This window comes from Macrotis lagotis, chromosome 7 (assembly GCF_037893015.1).
Source record: "Macrotis lagotis isolate mMagLag1 chromosome 7, bilby.v1.9.chrom.fasta, whole genome shotgun sequence".
In the NCBI taxonomy this organism is placed as follows: Eukaryota; Metazoa; Chordata; class Mammalia; order Peramelemorphia; family Peramelidae; genus Macrotis; species Macrotis lagotis.
The window spans coordinates 156676336-156699255 of NC_133664.1; the positions used below are offsets into that span (position 1 = coordinate 156676336).

At 37.9% G+C, this 22920-nt stretch overlaps 1 protein-coding gene across 6 annotated transcripts in view; it reads left to right on the plus strand.

Annotated features, from left to right (window-relative positions):
- NAPEPLD (N-acyl phosphatidylethanolamine phospholipase D) overlaps nt 1–22920 on the plus strand; it is a 110582-nt gene that overhangs the window by 27970 nt on the left and 59692 nt on the right. The window contains exon 1 of one of the 6 annotated variants that reach the window (XM_074193994.1): nt 1574–1680. The exons of 3 other annotated variants lie outside the window; for them this stretch is intronic. In XM_074193994.1, coding sequence (XP_074050095.1) covers nt 1589–1680 — 92 coding nt within the window. In that variant the 5' untranslated portion in view covers nt 1574–1588. Of the gene's footprint in view, nt 1–1573; nt 1681–4169; nt 4364–20223; nt 20287–22920 lie in introns of those variants that run through there. 2 more of the 6 variants (XM_074193999.1, XM_074193998.1) reach the window with 2 other exon arrangements.

The window sequence follows — 22920 nt, forward strand, 5'->3', positions numbered from 1 at the left end:
TACATTTTATTTTATTTTATTTTGGTATACTTTGTTTTTCCAACTACATATGATGATAGTTTTTAGCAATCAAACTGTGGCAAACTTCACTTTTATATTTTTCTCCTCCCTTCCCTCTCCTTTCCCTCTACAGAAAGCAATCTGATAGAGGCTCTGCATTTATAACCATGCTGATCAACTTTATTATATTGTGAGAGAATTAAATCCAAACCGAAAAAGAAAACATTAGAGAGAAAAAAAATAACAATCCATAAGACAATGTTTTTTTAAAAATTGAAGTTAATAAGCTTTGGTCTTCATTTAAATTGCAGTTTCTTCTTTGTCAATGCATTTCATTTATTTATTCATTCATTCATTAGTTCATTTATTTTTTTTTATTTATTTAAGGTTTTTGCAAGGCAAATGAGTCAATAAGGTTTGGTCTTCATTTAAACTACAGTTTCTTCTGTCAATGCATTTTATTTATTTTTATTTTATATTTTTGCAAGGCAAATGAGTTAAGGTTTGTTCTTCATTTAAACTACAGTTTCTTCTGTCAATGCATTTTATTTATTTTTTTAGGTTTTTGTAAGGCAAATGAGTCATAAGCTTTGTTTTTCTTTTAAACAACAGTTTCTTCTCTGTCAATGCATTTTATTTATTAATTTATTTTTTAGGTTTTTGCAAGGCATTGGGGTTAAATGGCTTGCCCAAGGCCACACGGCTGGGTTAAGTGTCTGAGGCCGCATTTGAACTCAGGTCCTCCTGACTCCAGGGCCGGTGCTCTATCCACTGCACCACCTGGCCACTCCTATGAATGCTTTTTAAAAAGACTATTAAGCTGCTCCAAGTTGAAGATGTTGGTTAGCTAGCCCATGGCCCGGGTGGGAGAGTATTTAAGTAAAATAGATGTAGAAGAGGGCAGCTAGGTGGCGCTGTGGATAGAGCACCGGCCTTGGAGTCAGGAGGACCTGGGTTCAAATCCGATCTCAGACACTTACTGATTACCTAGCTGTGTGGCCTTGGGCAAGCCGCTTAACCCCATTTGCCTTGCAAAATCCTAAAAAAAAAAATAGATGTAGAAGGAATTCGCTTTTCATCGCTAGAGGATGCGGCACCTCGATGATGTCACTGGTCCGGGGATCATGATGAGGTGAGTTTCCCAGGAAAGGGGCTGCACGGTCATTGCGGGGACCGGATGCAGGATATGAGGTCAGAGGGCCTGGGTTCAGAGGCGGCTCATCTACTTCCGGTAGTCTAAGTGGGGCGACCTCCCTGCGCCTCAGTTTCCTCTTGTGGAAAAAAAGAGGAAATGGAGCCGGATAATTTCTAAAAGGGCCTTTGCAGCTCGTTTTGATAAGCTTATTAGCTTTCAAAGCTAAAATCAAAGCTGCGTTGCTTTTACAGTGGGAGAGCCCTGGGGCGCTGTGGGACACCGTCCCGGTCCTCAGAGGCGGGGGGGGGGGCAGCTGCGGCCCCTATGCGGGGTCAGAGGTCGACGTCCCCTTTGCCAAGATGGCCGCGGCGGCGCGGGCGGCCATCTTGCTGAAGGTCGCGGTCACCGAGGTCACGGTGCGGGCAGCAGTCAGGGTCGCGGCGAGGGGCGGCTATGCCGAGGCTCCGGGCTCTGGGCGGCTGCCTCGGCTTGCTGGTGCTCTGGGTCGCCGGCCGGCGGGACGCGAGCGGAGCCTGGCCGTGGAGGTGGGTGCCCGGCCGGGGCCGGCGCGCGCCCCCGGGCGACACGGAGCGCGTGCGCGCGGAGGCGGAGGCGCGGCCGGCGCTGCGGGCGGCGGCGGCGGAGGGCTGCCCCGCCGGGCCCGCCCCGCCCCCACGGCGCGCCTCCCGCCGCGGCTCTGGGCCGGCGCGGCGGGGCAGGTGGCCCAGCTTCCCTCCCCGGCCTCTCCCGCTCCTCACCTGTCGGCGCCGTCCCGCCGCCGCGGAGCTCCGCGCCGGACGCGCGGCGGGTGGCCACCCGCGGGGCGAGACGGCTGGCCTGACCCCCGGAGCGCGGACTGGCGCCACGGAAAGCACGTAGGTGCCCGTTTCCCGAGGATTCTAACAGAGCGCGAGGCTCCCCGTGGCCGGCACGCGTGGGGGGAGTTGGCTTCCTGGGGACTGAGCGAGCCGGGGAGGCTGGACAAACCGCGGGGCGACTTCGCCCCCCCCCCCATTTCAACAGGTCCGTGGAAAGGGAAGCGGCTGAGTGCAGTCGGGGGTCCCGAGACCCTCCTCTCCCAGTGCCGTCCCGGGGGCTTCGGGGCCTTTGGGAAAGGGATTTGCCTAGACTTCCCCCACCTTGGACAGAGCTCGCCGCTGTCCTTTAGGTAGCGGAGGAGAGAGCATTCGTCTCCGGAACGCTGGCAGGCTGGCACCCTGGCTGTGCTCTGCCCGCTGCCACGGGCGCCACCTCGGAAAAGTTGGGCGCCTTGGGAGCTCCTGTCCCGACTGCTACTCTAATTATTTCTGCATTACTTATTTATTTATCTATCTGTCGTTCGATCTTTCTGTCTATATTTCTTTCTATCTATAATCTCTGCCTTTCTATTTATCTTTCTGTCTATATTTCTATCTTTCTATCTATCTCTGTATAACTCTGTCCTTCTATTTATCTTTCTATCTGTCTATATTTCTATCTTTCTATATCTCTGTCTTTCTGTCTATATTTCTATCTTTCTATATCTCTGTCTTTCTGTCTATATTTCTATCTTTCTATATCTCTGTCTTTCTGTCTATATTTCTATCTTTCTATATCTGTGTCTTTCTATTTATCTTTCTATCTGTCTATATTTCTATATCTCTGACTTTCTGTCTATATTTCTATCTATATCTCTGTCTTTCTATTTATCTTTCTATCTGTCTATATTTCTATCTTTCCATCTATCTCTGTTTATCTCTGTCCTTCTATTTATCTTTCTATCTGTCTATATTTCTATCTTTCTATATCTCTGTCTTTCTGTCTATATTTCTATTTTTCTATATCTCTGTCTTTCTATTTATCTTTCTATCTATATATTTCTATCTATATCTCTGTCTTTCTATTTATTTATCTTTCTGTCTATATTTCTTTCTCTTTCTATCTATATCTCTGTCTTTCTATCTATCTGTCTATATTTCTATCTGTCTATATTTCTTTCTACCTATCTTGCTATCTAAATTTCTTTCTATCTGTCTTTCTGTCTGTATTTCTTTTCTAGCTACCTATCTTTCTATCTTTCTATCTTTATCTTTCTATATCTCTTTCTATTTATCTTTCTATCTGTCTATACTTCTATCTATATCTATATATCTATCTTTCTATATCTGTCTATTTATCTGTCTATATTTCTATCTATATTTCTGTCTATATATATCTCTCTATCTAGTTATCTTTCTGTCTATATTTCTTTCTATCTATCTTTCTATCTATATATCTCTGTCTTTCTATCTATTTATCTTTCTGTCTATATTTCTGTCTATATTTCTTTCTATGTATTTATCTTTCTGTCTATATTTCTGTCTGTATTTCTATCTATCTATATATCTGTCTTTCTATCTATTTATCTTTCTGTCTATATTTCTATCTGTCTTTCTATCTATATCTCTATCTATCTACCTATCTATATTTCTTTATTTTTCTGTCTTTCTGTCTGTCTGTTTGTCTATCTATAATCTATGATCTGTCTGTCTATCTACTTACCGTTTATAAGTAGGACATTATAATTGTATTTAACAAGGGTTTGAAAGTGTTTGCTTTGGCTTCATCTGAAGTAGCTGCTGTTTTATAGCCTGCTGTGTTCATTTCTTTGGGACATCATTCCCGAGTTACTTTTCTCTGGAAGATGAGATGTAAAGTGTCCATTCCTGCTGGAGAGTGAATGTTTAGTAGTCTCATTCCTGATTTTTTCGGGGGGGGGCAGCAGTTGTAATTTTGATTTAGGGGCACTAAGATATTAGTAGTTGGTAGCATTGTTCAGAAGAGAAAGTTATATAATTTTTAAAATAATATGTCAATTCCTACTGGAGATTGAATGTTTAGTAGTCTCATTCCTATATTTTTTTTTGGGGGGGGGGGGAGCAGTAGCTGTAGCAGTAGCTGTAATTTTGATTTAGGAGCACTAAGATATTAGTAGTTGGTAGCATTGTTTAGAAGAGGAATTTATACTATCTTTAAAGTAAAATGTCCATTCCTGCTGGAGATTGAATATTTAGTAGTCTCATTCCTAATTTTTTTTGGGGGGAGGGGCAGTAGCTGTAATTTTGTTTTAGTGACATTAAGATATTAGTTGGTAGCATTGTTCAGGAGAGGAAGTTATATAATCTTTAAAAAGAAAGTGTTTCCTGCTTACTGGAGCATTTGTTTCAACGAAACACCAAATCTCGATGGAAATTTAGAGAAACGTTAAAGGTAAACTTGGAGGTGAATAGCTTAATTACAAATTAAAATATTTGTGATTTTCAAACATTTTATAGGACACACACATACTAAATGTTTTTCTGTGGCAGATTTTAGTAGTCTCTTTATCAGACAAACTTTAATCTGTTTCTGTTGTATTTCCTTTTGTAATACCGTGCAACATTTCACAAATTTTGGATTACAGCCTTTGGAGGAAGGGTATGTGAATTTTTAAAATGTGATTAGTCCAACTTTATCATTAGATTATTTGTTTTTTTATATACAGCCACTGGATTTTGGTATTATTTTATTGGACAAGTAAGATTTGACTTAAATTATTTCTCTATTCTTACCTTGGTTTCATTTTGCTTTTTTCATGTGTTAACTGCCCCTCCTACTTCCCTTTTATATAGATATAAATAGAATAACTGGAAGAAATGATTGTAAGGTATATAGATTTATATTTAATTGGACAAAAGTTTTAAAATTACTTCATTGCAATTGCTCTTTCACATAGCTGGAGGCATATAATTAATCACTGAAGTGCCTGAAGGCTTGTGGGAGTGGGGATAAAACCAAGATAAAATAAAATTCACTTGTTATATGCAGTGTAACATTTCATTAAATGTTTAATTCTAACTGCTAATGTTATTGGATCCAGTTTATAGGATTGGTCTTGGTTTCCATATCTACATTTTTATTGATATTCATCTCTTTAGTCATACTTTGGTTCAGCCACTTGCTATCTATGTGTGATTAGACAAGTCACTTCACTTCTCTATTTCCTCAGTGTCCTCATTTGAGAAAGAATAGGACCGGACTAAATGATATTTGAGGTTCCTTCCAGTTATAAACCAATGAACCTATAGTCATTTGGCCAATTAGGTCCTCAGTGGGCCAACTCGTGCTGCTTTGTTGTTTGTCCTTCATTTTAGAAGAGGATCTTGACATCAGGGAGGTGATGCCAGACATCTAAATGAACTGGATTTAAGTGAGGGAGGAATGAAATCTGACTTTGATACTGATTAAATGCTCGACCCTGGGCAGGTCGCTCAACCCTATTTGCCAGTTTCCTCATCTGTAAAATGAGCTGGAGAAGGAATGGCAAGCTATTTATTGTCTCTGCCAAGAAAACCCCAAATGGGGTCATGAAGAGTTGGACATAGCTGGACAGCAATAAAAGTAGGGAGCCACTGGAGAGGCTGAAATGAGGGAGTAATAGGTTCTCATCAATTCTTGAAGCATGTAATTTTGATAGCTATGTGGAAGATGGGCTATCTGGAAGATGCGTTAAAAAAAGAAAAGAATTGAAACAAGAAAGATCAATTAGGAGGCTATTTCAGTAGTATAAAAGAGAGGTGATGAATGTTGACTGTCTGAACAAAAGAAAGGAGATGGACAAATTCTTGTTTTTTCTCAATTTTGCCAGATAAAATCTTGATCAGGAAAAAAAAAATCAAACTTCTTAGTTGTTAAAACAGCTAGTCTTAAAAATGTTTGTGATTCTATAAATTATGCCCATTCATAATCTGCTGTCAAAACACATTGCATATGTGTTCATTTTTGAAATTGTTAGACACTAAGTGATTTCTAAGTGATTCATTTTTGGGCCAGAGATATCTATCAACTTTGTTCTTTAGATTTAGATGCAAACAAGTTATTTTTTTTAAAGATTTTTCAAGGCAATAGGGTTAAGTGGCTTGCCCAGGGCCACACGGCTAGGTATTTAAGTGTCTGAGGTCGGATTTGAACCCAAGTAACTCCTGACTCCAAGGCCAGTGCTCTATTCACTGCTCCACCTAGCCACCCCGCAAATAAGTTCTTAATTAGTACGATAGAAGAAATACAGTAAGAACATAAGAATGACCTTAACATCCTTTGTAATCAAGCTAGTGCAGTCTAAATTCCCATCTTGGCTTCAGTCTGCTTATTCATTTATGCCAGCAAACTAAAAAAATACCAGCTAAAGTGAAATGTAGTACTTCTTTCTCAGTGAAGATCATTCTGCTCAAAATGCCCCAGAGAAATTATTAGAAGAATCATCTATTAGTACTAAGTGAATTAGTTTAATAGTACTCCACAAAATTTATAATGCATGAGCTGGGATGTTAAAAAGTGAAAACCCAAATAATTATAGACATACAAGATTCTCTTTCCTCTAATTGTTTATTCTGTTTGGAGATGAAATTCTGTTATGAAATTTGGAGATTAAGTGGAAAATCTAGATATTTTTTCCACTTTAGCCATTATTGGCATTTCAACTAACCAAGTTTCCACAGAACTTTAGTAAATCATCTAAGTAAGATTTTTTTTTCTATCATTTCACAGAGATGTCAAATGACAGTTTTTGGTTGAAATATGCTGTAATTTACCATATCATACTCAAATTTTATGTTGAAATTAGATTGAGTATTAGAATCATAATTATTTAGTCCAGGATTTCTTATGATGGGGTCTCTTAAGTCTTTTCAAAAATATTTTCATAAGTATTTCAATGTAAGTGTTTTCGTTTGCCATCTTATATATGCTGTTTATGCATTTAAAAACACCATTCTAAGAAGGGTTTTATATACTTTACCAGAATGTCAAAGGGATCTATAACATAAAATAAGAAACCATGATCTACTAGCAAACTCCATTTTCTAATTTTGTCTGGCACATAGTAGATACTTTATTAAAGACTTGTTTAATTGATCTTGAATGGTCAAAATTTGTTATGTCCCATCAGTATATTTTTGGTATTTTGTAAATATTTAACATAAATGCACATACCCAAATAGTCAAACTAGGTAATATGAGGACATCGATATAATTAAGATTTAAGTTGTAAAATATCTTATTCTTTTTCATGCATTATTATCCTTTTAATTGAATGTAATTTTGTCGAAGTTTTTAATCTTATAATTATTAGTCCAACTAAAAAACACTCAAAATTGCAAAAAAGCTTTGCAGTATCTTAAATGTAAATATATCCATCACATATATCTGTGTGTGTGTGTGTGTGTGTGTGTGTGTGTGTGTGTGTGTGTGTGTGTGTGTGTGTGTTTGCTGATGACATAAATGTATTTATAGGATACTGTGTTTCTTGATTCTCAATTAAGGAGCCATGTATTTCATGACCTCTTAGGAAAACAGTGGAGATATCCACAAGACTCCCTATACATTTTGTTTTTAAATCAGTGAAATATAAAATTAACTATTATATCTATTACTCTTTTCTCCCCATAATTTTTTTAGGTTTTTTTGCAAGGCAAATGGGGTTAAGTGACTTGCCCATCCCATAATTTTTTAAAGTAGAAATGTCTATTTAACCAGAAGAGAAGCCTTGAAAAATTCAATACATATTATTTTTTAAAATAAATATAATTTTCTAATGGAATGGATGACTAGGTAATTTTTGGTTAAACTTGTTTTCTCACTTTTCATATAGAAATTATTTAACATTTCAATTGAGTATCTATCCTACCTCAGATTAACTTTATGATCCTACCTCAGATTAACTTTATGATTTAACTTCTCTCACTCAGTTTTTCATTTCTAAAAATGGGCATAATAATATCACCAACTTTCCATAATCTTTGAAGATAAAATAATTTGTTAAGCAGTTTGCAAAATCTTCTTTTTTTAGGTTTTTGCAAGGCAATGGGGTTAAGTGGCTTGCCCAAGGCCACACAGCTAGGTAATTATTAAGTGTCTGAGACCGGATTTGAACCTAGGCACTCCTGACTCCAGGGTCGGTGCTTTATCCACTACGCTACCTAGCCGCCCCAGAATTTGCAAAATCTTAAAGCACTTCATAAAAAGAAGGGGAAAAAACCTTTTGGGAAATATTAATATACAAGCAAACATTTTGTTCAGAACTTATCTTTTTATTTATTTTTAAATTTTATTTATTATTTTTGAATTTTATAATTTCCCCTCAATCTTGCTTCCCTTCCCCCATCCCCCACAAAAGGCAGTCTGTTAGTCTTTACATTGTTTACATGCTATACATTTATGTAAATTGAATGTGTTGAGAGAGAACAATCATATCCTTAAGGAAAAAAATAAAATATAAGAGATAGCAAAATTACATAATAAGGTAACTTTTTTTTTTTTTAAATTAAAGGTACTAGCCTTTGTCTATTGTTCAAACTCCACAATTCTTTCTCTGGATGCAGATGGTATTCTCCACTGATGGAATGAGCAAGTCCATTAAGACTGCTCATCAACCCCATGTTACTGTTATGGTGTACAATGTTCTTCCGAGTTCTGCTCATCTCGCTCAGCATCAGTTCACGCAAATCCTTCCAGGCTTCTCTGAAGTCCCAACCCCTGTAATAGAACAATAGTAGAACTTATCTATCTTATTAAAGTGTATTTACAGTAATTATTTTATATGATGTTGGATTTTTTCATTTTTCAGAACACTATAAAATTCAGATTGAGATGGCACCTCATGGTTTATTCAGAGCTAATCTCATTTTATAGATGAGAAAATTAATACTCATTTTGAAAAAAAAGTGACATGCATCATCTATGACTTCAAACTTCAGCTTTCTAATACATCGAAATGTCTATGTATGTAAGTTCTGGAACTTATTGATTAATTCCATCCAGGTTAGGATCTTCTCTACTGTTATAGGGTGCCATCTTGAGACTTGTGGTTTTTTAACTTAACTTCCTGGTATGTGTAGCTTCATAGAATTAGGAATTGGAAATGATTGTAAGAGAAGTCTGACCCAAATCTCAATTTTCACAGAAAAAGCAAACAAGGTCCAGAAGGTTTAAGTGACTTCTTCAAAGGTTCTGGTATCCTACCTGTTTGTGGTGCTCTTTTTCTCCCCACTGTAAAATCTAACTGTATAATAGTCTTCTTCTTTATTCAGAATCAGAATCACCAAAGATTTATCTTGCTTTTGTGGTCTGTCAGTATTCTCTACCAAAGAAATTTTATAGTTAGTCAAGTCTTGGTAAAAGTATTCCTGAAGATTTATGATTTATTCCTCTATTAAAAAAAACAAAACAAAACTTTGCATTTAGGGAAGAGGGGGGAAAATGCTCGGGGTCCTCAAATCCATGACCTCTTTTTTGTTTTCTTTCACTGTCAAAATACTGGTGAGATTCAAAGAGGCCAGTCTTGTGGGTGAGGCCAGAACTATTGGCCAAATGCCATCACCTTTAGAATCTGATTTAGTAAATGGAAAAACTATTCACCTTGTGTATTTATTCTACCACAATGCTTAATACACATATTTGTTCAGGAGGTTGGCATATCTTGTAGTATTTTTTAGAGCCTCCTTGGACATTCCAGTCACTATGTCATGCTATTCAAATAGGATAAAAGCAGCAGTATCCAAAGCATCAAGTTCTTATATAATTAAGCAGATGTCCTTTGTAGGGTTTAGTCAGTCTCTTATTTGATTTTACTCCTCTGATAGTGTGCTACCCAGCAGGTGACCTTTTCCAAACAATTAAATAAGAGCCTCCAAGGAAGGGTGTGAACTATAAATATATCCAGCAGTTGGGGCTGGTATTTTGTTTCGGTTTCAGGTGCTGCTATCTCTAGTTGCTCCTTGAGTGTGATTTCAAAGTCCCAGGAACCTTTCTCTCCACTACCAGGTGCCTTCTCTTGATAGCCCAAATGAGATTCCTGTTCTTCCCTTTGTCTTTACATATTTTTTTCCTTGTTGGGATGCAAATACTACTGAAAGAACATGGGTCATATATATGTATCATATTTGCCTACATTTCCATTTAAATGTTAGGTGCTGTCTCTTTTATGTAGTCTATCTTAAATTAGCTCCTTTGATATTATATTAAGTAAACTAGTTTTGGACAAAATTTGTCTCTTCCAGCTCCTAAACCTATGAAGAAATGCACACTTGGATACAAAGTAAAAATTTCAGTCTCAAAAGGGTCACTTCATAGCAAAGAGTCACACATATGCACACACAAACTCTTCCAATTAAAACAAATTGTGTGTGTGTGTGTGTGTGTGTGTGTGCGCGCGCGCGCGCGCGCACGTGCTGGAGAGTTAGGATGACAATTTTTTTTTTTAGGTTGACAATTTTTTTTTTTTTGTTTTTCCAAGGCAATGGAGGTTAAGTGGCTTGCCCAAGGCCACACAGCTAGGTAATTAAGTGTCTGAGGCTGAATTTGAACTCAGGTACTCCTGACTCCAGGGCCGGTACTCTATCCACTGCGCCACCTAGCTGCCCAAATGACAATGTTTTTAAAGGACTGGGAGTTCATACCACAAGGAACTATTTTGTTTTCCTTTAGGATGATCATAAAAAATTATATTATCACATGTTATTATTATCCTTAAATTTTTGGGAAAGCATATTTTCTAGATATGGCCATGAGGTGATACAGTGTGTGACATACAGCTGTTTTTTTGCTCTATTTGGGAAAGACAGCACTTTAACCATAAGTCTTCTAGAAGGTGGGAAGACTATTGGTGAATGCAGTTACAGACAGCAAGGGGATGGAGGGTTTAATATGATATAATGGGAAGAACACTTGTTGTCGAGTTGTCTCTTCATGACCCCATTTAGGGTTTTCTTGGCAAAGATGTGGGAGTGGTTTGTCATTTCCTTCTCCAGCTCAATTTTACAGATGAGTAAACTGAGGCAGACAGTTAAGTGACTTACTAAAAGTCTCAGAGGTCAGATTTGAACTAAAGTCTTCTTGACTCCAGGTCCAGCTCTCTATCTGTTGTGCCACCTAATTCTGCTACTTATCACTATTACACCTTTGGAGAAGAAACTTTACCTTTTGGGGCCTCAAAATGAAGAACTTAGAATAGATCATGTGTAAGTTTTTCCTTCAGTTTGAAATCTTTTAATTTTCAAAAGAGGTAGGTGTTTGAGGACATGTACTATGAAAAAGTTGGATAATTATTTAGTTTTCATTCTGTAATTTTCACACATTGTTAATTATTTTATCATCATTCTGTGATTTCATCTGAGTGGATATTCATTTCAACCACTGGTTTAGATTCTGACTCCCTAAATGTTTTTAGAATTACTGTGGCTGAAAATTTCATCTCCCTATAGCCTACTTAAGGGTGTTTCTCACTGAATTTCAGTAGGTTGTTCCTGGCATTAAGTTCTTTCATCTTTGTTATGCCAGAGTTTGTACTCCACTGGCATAGTCTTTAAATTATTCCATAATCTACCTCTTTTTTGTTTAATGTTCCATAAATATATGAAACTCAGCTTCTCTAAAACAAAGCTCACTATCTTTCCCCTTAAATTCACCCTCTCTCCCAACTAACTTGTTTCTACTTAGGGTATCACTATCTTTTTACTAGAATTTCAATTTAAGAATGACCATTCCTTTTTTTTTTTTTTTTTTTTTTTTTGCAAGGCAACGGGGTTAAGTGATTTGCCTCAAGGTCACACAGGTAATTTTTTTTTAGGTTTTTTGCAAGGCAAATGGGGTTAAGTGGCTTGCCCAAGGCCACACAGCTAGGTAATTATTAAGTGTCTGAGACTGGATTTGAACCCAGATACTCCTGACTCCAGGGCCAGTGCTTTATCCACTATGCCACCTAGCTGCCCAACAGCTAGGCAGTTATTAAGTGTCTGAGATCATATTTGAATTCAGGCCCTCTTGCCCCCCCCCCCCACTCTATTCACTGCGCCACCTAGTTACCCCAAGGATATCATTCTTAACCCTTTACTCACTTACCACTTCCCCCATTGCATCTTCCAATATCCAAACAAGAACTAAGTGTTTGCCACCAAATCTTGTCCATTTCTTCAGATGATCATCCCGTTCTTTCTACTTCCACATAACCACTATCAAGCCCAGGTCTTAGGTACTTCTCACTTAGTACATTGGATCATTGTCTATCTTAAAGTTTTTGCAGCTGGAATGTTTTAACCTCAGAGTCTAGGAACTTCTCACTCCTCTTAAAAGGCTCAGCTAAGAGGGCCACTTCCTTCATTGACATTCTGATTTGTCTCCCATCATACAGTCTGTCCAGTCTCTAATCCATCCTCCCCACTGCTGCCAAATTGATAATCTTAAAGCACAGGTCTAAACATGTCATTCCTTTGGCTCAGGGTGTTCAAGGCTCTCAATTGCCTTAAGACCAAAAAAACAATGTCCTCTGTTTGTCATTTAAAGTCCTACACAAAGTGACTTTATCTTTCCAGTTTCATTGTATATGACTCTGCCTTCTGCAAACAACATTCCAGTGAAACTGGCTTGCTTACTGTTTCCATATATGACATTCCATTGTCTGTCTCAAAGTCTTGCAGGGAAACCATTGTCTGTATTGGAGCCTTTGCAGATACTGTCCGCCATGACTAGAATACTCTCTTTTACTTCAGTGCCTGCCATGGAACTCTATCTCCCTGAAAGTCTCATCTTAAGTGCTACCTCCTTCAAGTCAGGTAATAAATATTTATTAAGTGCCTATGATGTGCCAAGCATACAAAGTATGGCAAGAGACAATCTGGTCCTCAGGGAGTCCACAGTCTAATAGGAAGACAACAAGACAACATGAAAACGACTATGTACAGACAAACTATATCCAGGATAAATTGGAAATAATCATTACAGGGAAGGCACTAGGGCAAGGGAGTTTGGAAAAGGCTTTGTTTAGCCAGTGGCATTTTAGCTGGAAAGTGAAAGAAGCCAGGAAATCCAGAAAGTAGAAATGAAGAGGGAGATATGCAGTGAAGACATGTGAAAATTCCTCAAGTTGGGAGACAAAATATATTTCTTTTTTTAATTAACATTTTATTTGTTTTCCAATTATATACAACAGTAGTTTCTACCTATCATTTTTTAAGGTTTTGAATTTTACAATCCCCCCCTCCCCCATAGAAATCCTCCTCCCCCCCATAGAAATCCCCCCTCCCCCTATAGAAGGCAGTCTGATAGTCTTTACATTGTTTCCATGCAATACATTGATTGAGATTGAATGTGCTATAAGAGTGAACATAAAAGTACCCCCCCCCCAAGAGGATGAGAGACCTCAAGAATAGTGAGAGACAGACAGAGAGAGAGAGAGAGAGAGAGAGAGAGAGAGAGAGAGAGAGAGAGAGAGAGAAACAAATGTACTTCATTCTGTGTTCGGATTCCAATGGCTCTGCTTCTGGGGTGAGTTGCTTTCTTTATCAGAAGTCCACCAGAGAAGTTTCTTCAATAGTTTTCCCACAGCTGCTATTACTAGCTGTATTTCCCTCCACTCTATTCCTCCCCACTCTCATTTATTCTATTCTCTCTCTCCTTTCATCCTGGCCCTGTCCAAAAGTGTATTGCATCTGAGTACCTTCTTCCCTCTCTTCTATCACCTATTCCCCCTTCCCCCAAATTCCCCCTTAACCCATCCCTTTCTTCTCATTTTTCTCTAGAGTAAGATAGATTTCCTCACTCTATTAAGTGTGTATGTTATTTCCTTTCAGAGCCATTTCTGATGAGAATGAAGGCTCACTCATTCCCCCTTGACTTCCCCCGTTCCACTTCACTGAAAAACCTTTTCTCTCTGAAAAACCTTTCTCTTGAGTCTTATGTGAAATTTCTTAGCTTCTTCTTCATCTCCTTTCTCTTCCTCCCAGTACTTTCCTTTATCACCCATTGACTCCATCTTTTTACTGTATTATGCCATTATACTCCACGCCTTCCTATGTCCTGTCTGTATATGCTCCTAACAGCTCTTATAAATGAGAAAGTTCATATGAGTTATCAATATCTTTTTCCTATGTAGGAATACAAACAGTTCAATATCATTAAGTTCCTCATAGTTAGTCCTTCTCTTCCACCCCCTCTATGGTTCACCAGAGTCCCGTACTTGAACATCAAACTTCCTGTTCAGCTCTGGTTGATTCAGATGGAATGTCTGAAAGGCCCCTCTTTCATTGAAAGTCCATCTTTTCCCCTGAAGGGAGGATGTTCAGTTTTGCTGGCTAGTTGGTTCTCAGTTGTAAACCAAAATCTTTTGCCTTCCAGAATATCATATTCCAATCCCTATGAGCCCTTAATGTAGACGGTGCCAGATCCTGTGTAATCCTGGCTATGGAGCCTTGGTAGTCAAACTGTTCGTTTCTGGCAGCTTTTAGAATTTTCACTTTGATTTGGGAGTTTTGGAATTTGGCTATAATATTCCTGGAAGTTTTTCTTTTGGGATCTCTTTCAGGAGGTGGTTGGTGAATTCCCTTAATTTCTATTTTTACCCTCTGCTTCTAGGATCTCAGGGTGATTTTTGCTGTATTATTTCTTGGGAAATAAAGTATTAGTGCTCATTTTTCCAGAATACAATTGTGTCCCTAACTATATAAACATGGGACAACTTCTATTTACAATAAACAGTGAAAGAAGAATAGCTTTTCTGAGTATTAAATACTTTAAAAGTATGTTGAAATAGAAAACATTATATTCGCAATTCTTAGACTTTGGGATAATTCCCCAGATAGGAGATTTCTGCTCTCCCTTCAGTTATTTCTGAATGCAATTTCTGTCTTGATTAGAGATACAATTAATATACCTAGTTAACTGAGGACAGCAAAACTATGATCAAGAACTTTTTTTTTAAAGGTTTTTGCAAGGCAAACAAGGCCACACAGCTAGGTAATTATTAAGTGTCTGAGACCAGATTTGAACCCAGGTACTCCTGACACCAGGGCTGGTGCCTTATCCACTGCACCACCTAGTCGCCCCCTCCCCTCCTTCTTACTCCAGATGTCTAAACCCCATTGAGTATATTTGCTGTTATCTCTCCTAGCCACCTCTGATGAGAGCAAAGGTTCCCTCATTCCCCCTAGTCTTCCCCCCTTCCATATCATTGCCATAGCTCATTGTAATAAAGAAAAATCTTATTATATGAAATATCTTGGCCTATTCCCCCCTCTCCTTTTTCTTTCTCCCATTACATTTCCCTTTTTTTCTATTGACTCCATTTTTACACCATATTTTATCTACAAATTCAGCTTTCTCCTGTGCTTCTACTATAAAAGCTCCCTCTACCTGCTCTGTTAACTGAGAAGGTTCATATGAGTATTATCAGTGTCATTTTTCTATACAGGAATACATGCAGTTTATCCTCATTAAGTCCCTCATATTTTCCCCTTCTCCTCCAATCTCTATGCTTCACCTGAGTCCTGTATTTGAAGATCAAACCTTCTGTTCAGCTCTGGCCATTCCAACAGGAACATTTAAAATTCCCCTGGTTCATTGAAAGTCCATCTTTTTCCCTGGAAGAAGACATTCAGTTTTGCTGGGTAGTTGATTCTCGGCTGCATTCTAAGCTCTTTTGCCTCCCGGTATGTTATATTCCAAGCCCTACGAGCTTCCAATGTAGCTGCTGCTAAGTCCTGTGTGATCCTGACTGCAGCTCCACGATATTTGAACTGTGTCCTTCTGGCTGCTTGTAATATTTTCTCTTTGACTTGGGAGTTCTGGAACTTGGCTATAATATTCCTAGGGGTTGGTTTTGGGGGATCTCTTTCTTGGGCGGATCGGTGGATTCTCTCCATTTATATTTTTGCCCTCTGCTTCTAGGATATCAGGACAACTATCTTTCCTACGTCTGTTTTCCATATCAGTTGTTTGTTCAATGAGATGTTTCAGATTTTCTTCTAATTTTTCATTTTTTTGGTTTTGAAGTATTGAGTCCTGATTTCTCATAAATTCATCAGTCTCCCTGAGTTCTATTCTTTGTGTGAAGGATTTGTTCTCCTCAGAGAGTTTTCTTATCTCTCTTTCCATCTGGCCAATTCTGCTTTTTAAAGCATTCTTCTCCTCAATAACTTTTTGAACTGTTTTATCCATTTGACCTAAGCTGGTTTTTAGCATGCTATTTTCTTCAGCATTTTTTGCATTTCCTTGACTAAGCTGTTGACTTCATTGTCATGTTTTTCCTTCATCTCTCTCATTTCTTTTGCCAGTTGTTCTTCTAACTCCCTCATTTGATTTTCAAAGTCTTTTTTGAGCTCTGTCATAGCCTGAGCCCAATTAATATTTTTTCTTGGAGTCTTTAGATGCAGGAGCTTGTGCTTCCTCATCCTCAGACTGAGTGTTTTGATCCTTCTTGGGCTCATATGCAAAATATCTCTCAATGGTGTTCCTCTTGTTTCTCTGCTTGCTCATTTCCCCAGCCTGAGCCTGTTTTTGGGTTGCTTCCTGAGCTTTTGGGATACTCCCACAAGGGTCTCAGTGTGTGAGGCTCTGTCCTCCCTCCTGGTCTGTGAATGACCATATGCATCCCCCCTCTTCCACGGGGCTGATGTGGGGGGGGGGCTGCTGTTCTATGGGGGAGGCCTAGGCTGCGATCAGGATCTGATTGTGGTCAGAGCCCCGGAGTCCTGTTCCAGGGCCAGAGGACAGTGCTTTGCAGTCTCTCTCTCTCTTCACTCCCCTCCCTAGGTTCAATGGGCTCATGCCCTGGGGGCTCCGCTCTGCCTGCTTCCTTTTCCTGGAACTGGCTGCGCTGGCCAAGCTTGCTGTGTGCCCTAAGGGCTGAGCTTCATGTGCTTGCTCTGGCAGAGGTTCCCCCTCCCCCCAGCTATTCCCCTACTTTGTGCCCGGTGCTTCCTGGGGAGTAGCTCAGGAAACTCCCCCCAGTCTCTCTCTTTTTTTCCTGATTGTCTGCCTGTCCCAGCTATATTTCCCTTTATTTTTTTAAAAAAGATTTTATTTATTTTGAGTTTTACAATTTTCCCCCAATCTTACTTCCCTCTCCCCCCCCCCCCCAGAATGCAATTTGCCAGTCTTTACCTTGTTTCCATGTCAACTCTTACTTTTGAATGAGTGAAATCTCTTATCTGATTTCTACCAGAATAGTTAAGGAAACCAACCAGATTTTTTGAAACTCATATTTTCCAAAATGGAGGTGGGACAGTTTGGTAGGAATGGCACAGTTAGACTGGAATTGCAAGATTTGCCTCCATAACAGCTGTGTTTCTACCTAGTACTCTTCATTCTCACCACCTCTCTGTGTACTCTGGTATCTGGATATCTAGTCTTTTTACTCTGTGGCATCTCAGGAACATAATGGAACTCTTGGGTTCTTGGATATTTCTATTATATTCTCAGATGTTCTTTTGTGAACAAGCTTTTCTTCTGAGAAGATTATTTGCAACACACAGAACCATGACTCTTTATCCATATATCCTATGCCCAGGCACACACATTTCTCATGGAAATTGAAGTCCTAGGAACTTAATTCAAGGCCTCTTGGGAAATACAATCCTATTCCACATTGGTGGTTTCTTGGTCTATGATATTTAGTCTGTGCCATTGACTAGTTGTGGACTATCAATAAATTAATTATAATTTAAATTAAATTAAAATAAATAATTTTAAATGAATTTGTTAGATTATGTTTCTTAAATTTCTTCTACTACAACATGCTGTAATTGTTTTTAAAACTCTCTTTACTGTTGATGTATAGCAGAATTCCAGGATCAAACAACCTTAAAAAGTATAAAAGGGGCGGCTAGGTGCCACAGTGGATAAAGCACCGGCCCTGGAGTTAGGAGGACCTGAGTTCAAATCCAGCCTCAGACACTTAATAATTACCTAGCTGTGTGGCCTTGGGCAAGCCACGTAACCCCATTGCCCCACAAAAACCTAAAAAAAAGTTATAAAGCTCTAGATGATGTTTCTTCTGTGATAATACTTCATGTTCTAAATATCATTTTATAATTTAATTAGAATGTGGTAGGCAGGAAGATAATAGAGCTATTGTCAGATTGTAACCTTACTTATTAAAGATAAACTCTACACTTATCTAAATAAATAGAATTTTTTGCTGGCAAGGTCTGTGAAATGCTTTGATTCATATAATACATGATTCCCATCCTGTGAATTGAGGGCAAAGTTTGGAACTAGATAGACATTCTAATTGTACAGCTCAGAATTAAGAATATTAATTTCTAGTGAATTGGTTCTGAGGTTGGTCATTTAGAGCACAGAAGTAGATAAGTTCTTATACAGTGATCTAAGGGTTGAATACTGATAATTCTGAGCTTCCAATGGGTCAGGGAGTCTTTAATTGGTGGAAGATGGAAGTAGAGAGTCAGAATAGTCAAATATCATTGAGAGAGATGTTGGGATTACAAGCAAAAATGAAAGTTAAAAGGGGAGAGTGGTGAGGAAGACTGGGGCTGAATTGAGATCTGGGATTAGGTTAAAATCTCCCCGAAAGGGAAGTTATTGCTAACAGAGGATTGTTGACAAATATTTCCTAATTAGAACATTATCACACTGGGGGAAGGAAACCCTACAGGTAGAGTGCTCTTTCTAAGTTGTAAGGGGTCTGGACATTCTGAGTGTATGTGTTTAGGTAATTATCTGGCTTTGTCAGAGCAGTAGATATTTGTTCTTTAACCCAGGAGTTCTCTGGCTCTTGTAGTGGCTGTGCTACCACCTCCTTATGGGGGAAAGTTTCTGTTGGTGCTTAGGTGTTCTTTGTCTCTGAGGCAGGGGTATGTTGGAAACTGAGTGTGAGTCCTATAATGGTTAAGAGGCCAACCAAGCTTTGCTCTACTGTGTTTTGTTTACAGTTTTGAAGACTTTTTTCGTTGCAGGTACAAAATCATAATGGTACAAGGCCAAAAGCAAGTAAAAAACAAACCCTAAAACATTCCTAATTCATTAGTACATTAACTGATTTGAAGTTAAACAGAAGGCAAATATATGACAACTTTTGTCCCTGAAAAATTTTATCCTCTTAAAACTTCGAATTTTCAAAGGATTAAAAAATGAAAATCTGTATCATTAGCACATAATAGAGCAAACTTCCAGTCATTGTCACCAACACCTACTTGCAGAGAAAAAAAAAGGAAAACACTGTGTCTGCAATGAATATATTTTTTTCCATTTCCTAAGCTATTATGAAACTTCAGCAAGTGGTCATATTTGTCAAAGCTTTTTTTTTTGTCAAAATTTTTTTGAGTGATCAGCAACAGGCATTTATTTAAGAACCAAATTATGTGCTAGGAACAAACTATGCCAAGTGGTCAAGATAATGGGGTAGACAGTATACAAAAACCATTTATAAATAAGATATACATAGGGTAAATTGGAGATAATCCCAGAGGGAAGGCACTAGCTGAGACCTAAAGGAAGCCAGGGAAGCCAGAAGGTTGAGAAGAGGAGGAAGAGAATTCTAGGGATGGAGGACAGTCAACCAGAAGACTCTGAGGAGATGGAATGTCTTTTTCAAGAAACAGTAAGGTGGCTAGTGTCTCTAGACTGAAAAGTGAAGTAAAGTTTAACAAGACTAGAAAGATATTAAGGTACCAGGTTATGAAAAAAGGCCAAGCCGAGATTTTATATTTGCTTCTGAATGCAAAAGGGTGCTTCTGAAATTTAATTGAATGGAGGTGGGAAGATCAATTTGACAACTTAATGATGGATGAGCTAGAGGTGGGGTAAATAAAGTGACAACATAAATTATAAGTAATTAATATAGATTTTGGGGCTCCATAAAATAGCAACTTATTTTCATCCTCTCTTTTATTCTTCCTATTAATGTTCAGTGTATTGTTTAAACACTGGAGGAATTTTTTATTTGACTATTTATCTTTCTTTTAGGATAGGTTTCAGTACTATCATCTCCCTACTATATATCATTATAGGAAAATGACTATTGTCCCAATCACATAATCTATCTTCATTCTGTGTCATCTAGTTATTTTAAATATTCCTATTACAATATTAGAAATGAAAAATTCTAATAAGTACTTTAAGAAGTTCTTGATTGTAGTTTTGCTGTCCTCAGTTAACTAGGTATAATTATTTGTATCTCTAATCAAGACAGAAATTACCTTCAGAAATAACTGAAGGGAGAGCAGAAATCCCCTATTTGGGGAATTATCCCAAAGTCTAAGAATTGTGAATATATTGGGTCTTTTTTTTTTTTTTTTTTAGGTTTTTGCAAGGCAATTGGGGTTAAGTGGTAATTATTAAGTGTCTGAGGTCGTATTTGAACTCAGGTAAGCCTGACTCCAGGGCCGGTGCTCTATCCACTGCGCCACCTAGCTGCCCCTATATTGTTTTCTATTTCAACATGCTTTCAAAGTATTTAGTAATCAGAAAAGCTATTCTCCTTTAACTGTTTATTTTAAATAGAAGTTGTTCCATGTTTATATAGTTAGGGACACAATTGCATTCTGGAAAAATGAGCAGTAATACTTTTGGCCACACTTCACTTTATCAAAGGTTTCATTATAATCAGACATTGGATGATGGATCTGGAGCTAAAGGATTTCAAATACAGTACAACTCTTTCACTTTATAGATAAGGATTCTGACTGCCAAGACCTAGATATTACCCAGTTTCATATCTTGAATTTCTTCCTTTTTCTCTACTCTCATAGCCCGTACTATAGTTATGACCCTCATGAACTTTTGCCTAGACACTGAAATAAGCCTTCTGCTTGATCACTTACCAGCTACTTTACTCTGATGTACTCTGTATACAGATGCCAAAACATGTTGATCATGTAATTCTTCTATTAATATTTTTTCTGATTCCTCATCACTATATAGGGTAAATTACAGAGTTCTCAGCTTGACATTTAAATCCCTTTCCAATTTTATCCTACCTTCCTTTATAGTTCCATTAAATATTATTTCTCTGTACTCCTCGCAAAGTGCCCTGCTAACTCTTTTCCAGTCAGTCACCATTTATTAAGAAAGGCAAAAGATGGTCCTTTGACATCAAGGCTTCTCCCAGTCTAATGCCAGAGACAACATGCAAGCACCTATGTTCAAATAATATTTAAAAAGTTTAAATTGGACATTATTGGCTGAAACAAGGCACTGCCATTAAAGGAAATTATGAAAGGTTTCTTGAAGAAATTGAAATTTTAGCTGAGACTTGAGGGATACTAGGAGATGGATAAGGAGAGGACTGCAGACATGGGGGTTTATTCAGTGAAAATGACTGCATTGGAAGGCTTCCTTGAGAAAGGAACGGTAAAGAAGCCAGTGTCAACAGTATCACTAGATCCTGGAATACATGGGAGTATGAAGTGTAAGAAGACTGGAAAGATGGAAGTGGTAGGATGGAGGTCAGATTATAAAGGCCTTTAAACATTAAAGGAGATTTATATTGGGTTTGGTGTGATAGGGAGCTATTGAAATTTATTGAGAAAGAGGGTGATAAAAAAAAAACCAGACCTTTGTTTTGATAGTTGGGTGGAAGATGAACTATATTTGAGGCAGGGAGACAAATTAGTAGGTTCTTGCAGTAGTCTTGTAGGCTTGAGATGATGAGGGTCTGTACTAGGGTGAGAGCAGTATTAGAGGAGAAAATGGGACTTCTGCAAAATGTTACAAAGCCTTGAAAAAAGATTGGATCTGAATGAGAATGATGATATTTTCAACAGTAACTGGAATAGGAAGAGGAGCAGATTTGAGTTGGGGGTGAGATAATGAGTTGAGTTTTAGATGTGTTCAGATTAAGATGATCATATAGACTGTCTTGAATTGGATATTTTGTGATCATCTTAATCAGCTGGAGATGTGAGACTTGAGATCTGAGTATCATCAGTTTAAGAAATGTCAATTAAATCCATGCAAGTTGATAAGATCACCAAATGAAATAGAGGGAGTAAAAAAAAGAACCTAGGACCAAACCCACAGTTAGAGGGCATAATGAGAATGAAGACCTTGCAAAGGAGAATGAGAAGTAACTGTCAGGTAGGAGAAGAACCAAGAGAGAGAGTAGTGTAACAAAAAAAACTAGAGAGAAGTGAATTTCAAGGAGGAGGATTCTCACATAGTATGAATGGCTGTAGAGAGGTCGAGAAGAATGAGAATTGAGAAAATTATATTAGATCTGACTTTGGGCAATTTCAGTTGAAAATTAAGGTCAGAAGACATACTATGGAATGTTAGTTATTTTCCTAGTCAACTTCTTAAGTTTTCTTGGCCTGGAAAAATATCCCTGCCTCTTTGTTGTCTCTACCACTTCAAAATTTGATTTGAGGCATTATTATAAAATTGTTTAGAGGGGAAGATTGGCAGAGTTTGCCTTGACGTCTACCCATAATCTGTCATCTTGGCTAAGCCTAAAATGGCTTTTTTAAAAATGTGCCAAATGAATTGAAAACAAAACTGAATTACTCTATGTAGTTATGCCATTAACAGAAAAACTGGAAGTTTGGCAAAATTAGAAATTCTAGATTATTAGAGAAGATCTAGCAACAAAGCCACAGTATCATAAATGCTATATTGCTTAACATAATACAAAATTAAGGTACGAAAAGTAGTTTAATATACTTTGAGACGCACTGAATAGACTTCCTTCTTATTAACTGATGTAGGCATTGTGATTTAGTATCTAATAGGTTTTGAAACGTTTTTATTGGATTCCTGGATTTCACATTTTGAACTTTATATGTAGCTTGTCCATTTTGCTTTAAGAAATGTATTTACTGTATTAAAACATCAAAATGATTTAAAAATGAGATTCATTAAGCAATATGATGTATCATATTGTATGTATATTTATATACGTATATATCTTCTAAAGAATATTCTCCTTCTAATTATTTAATTTTCCCTTTTATTATCCATCTTCCTTTCCACACTCTGATCTGTCTTCTTGCCTATGGATGTAT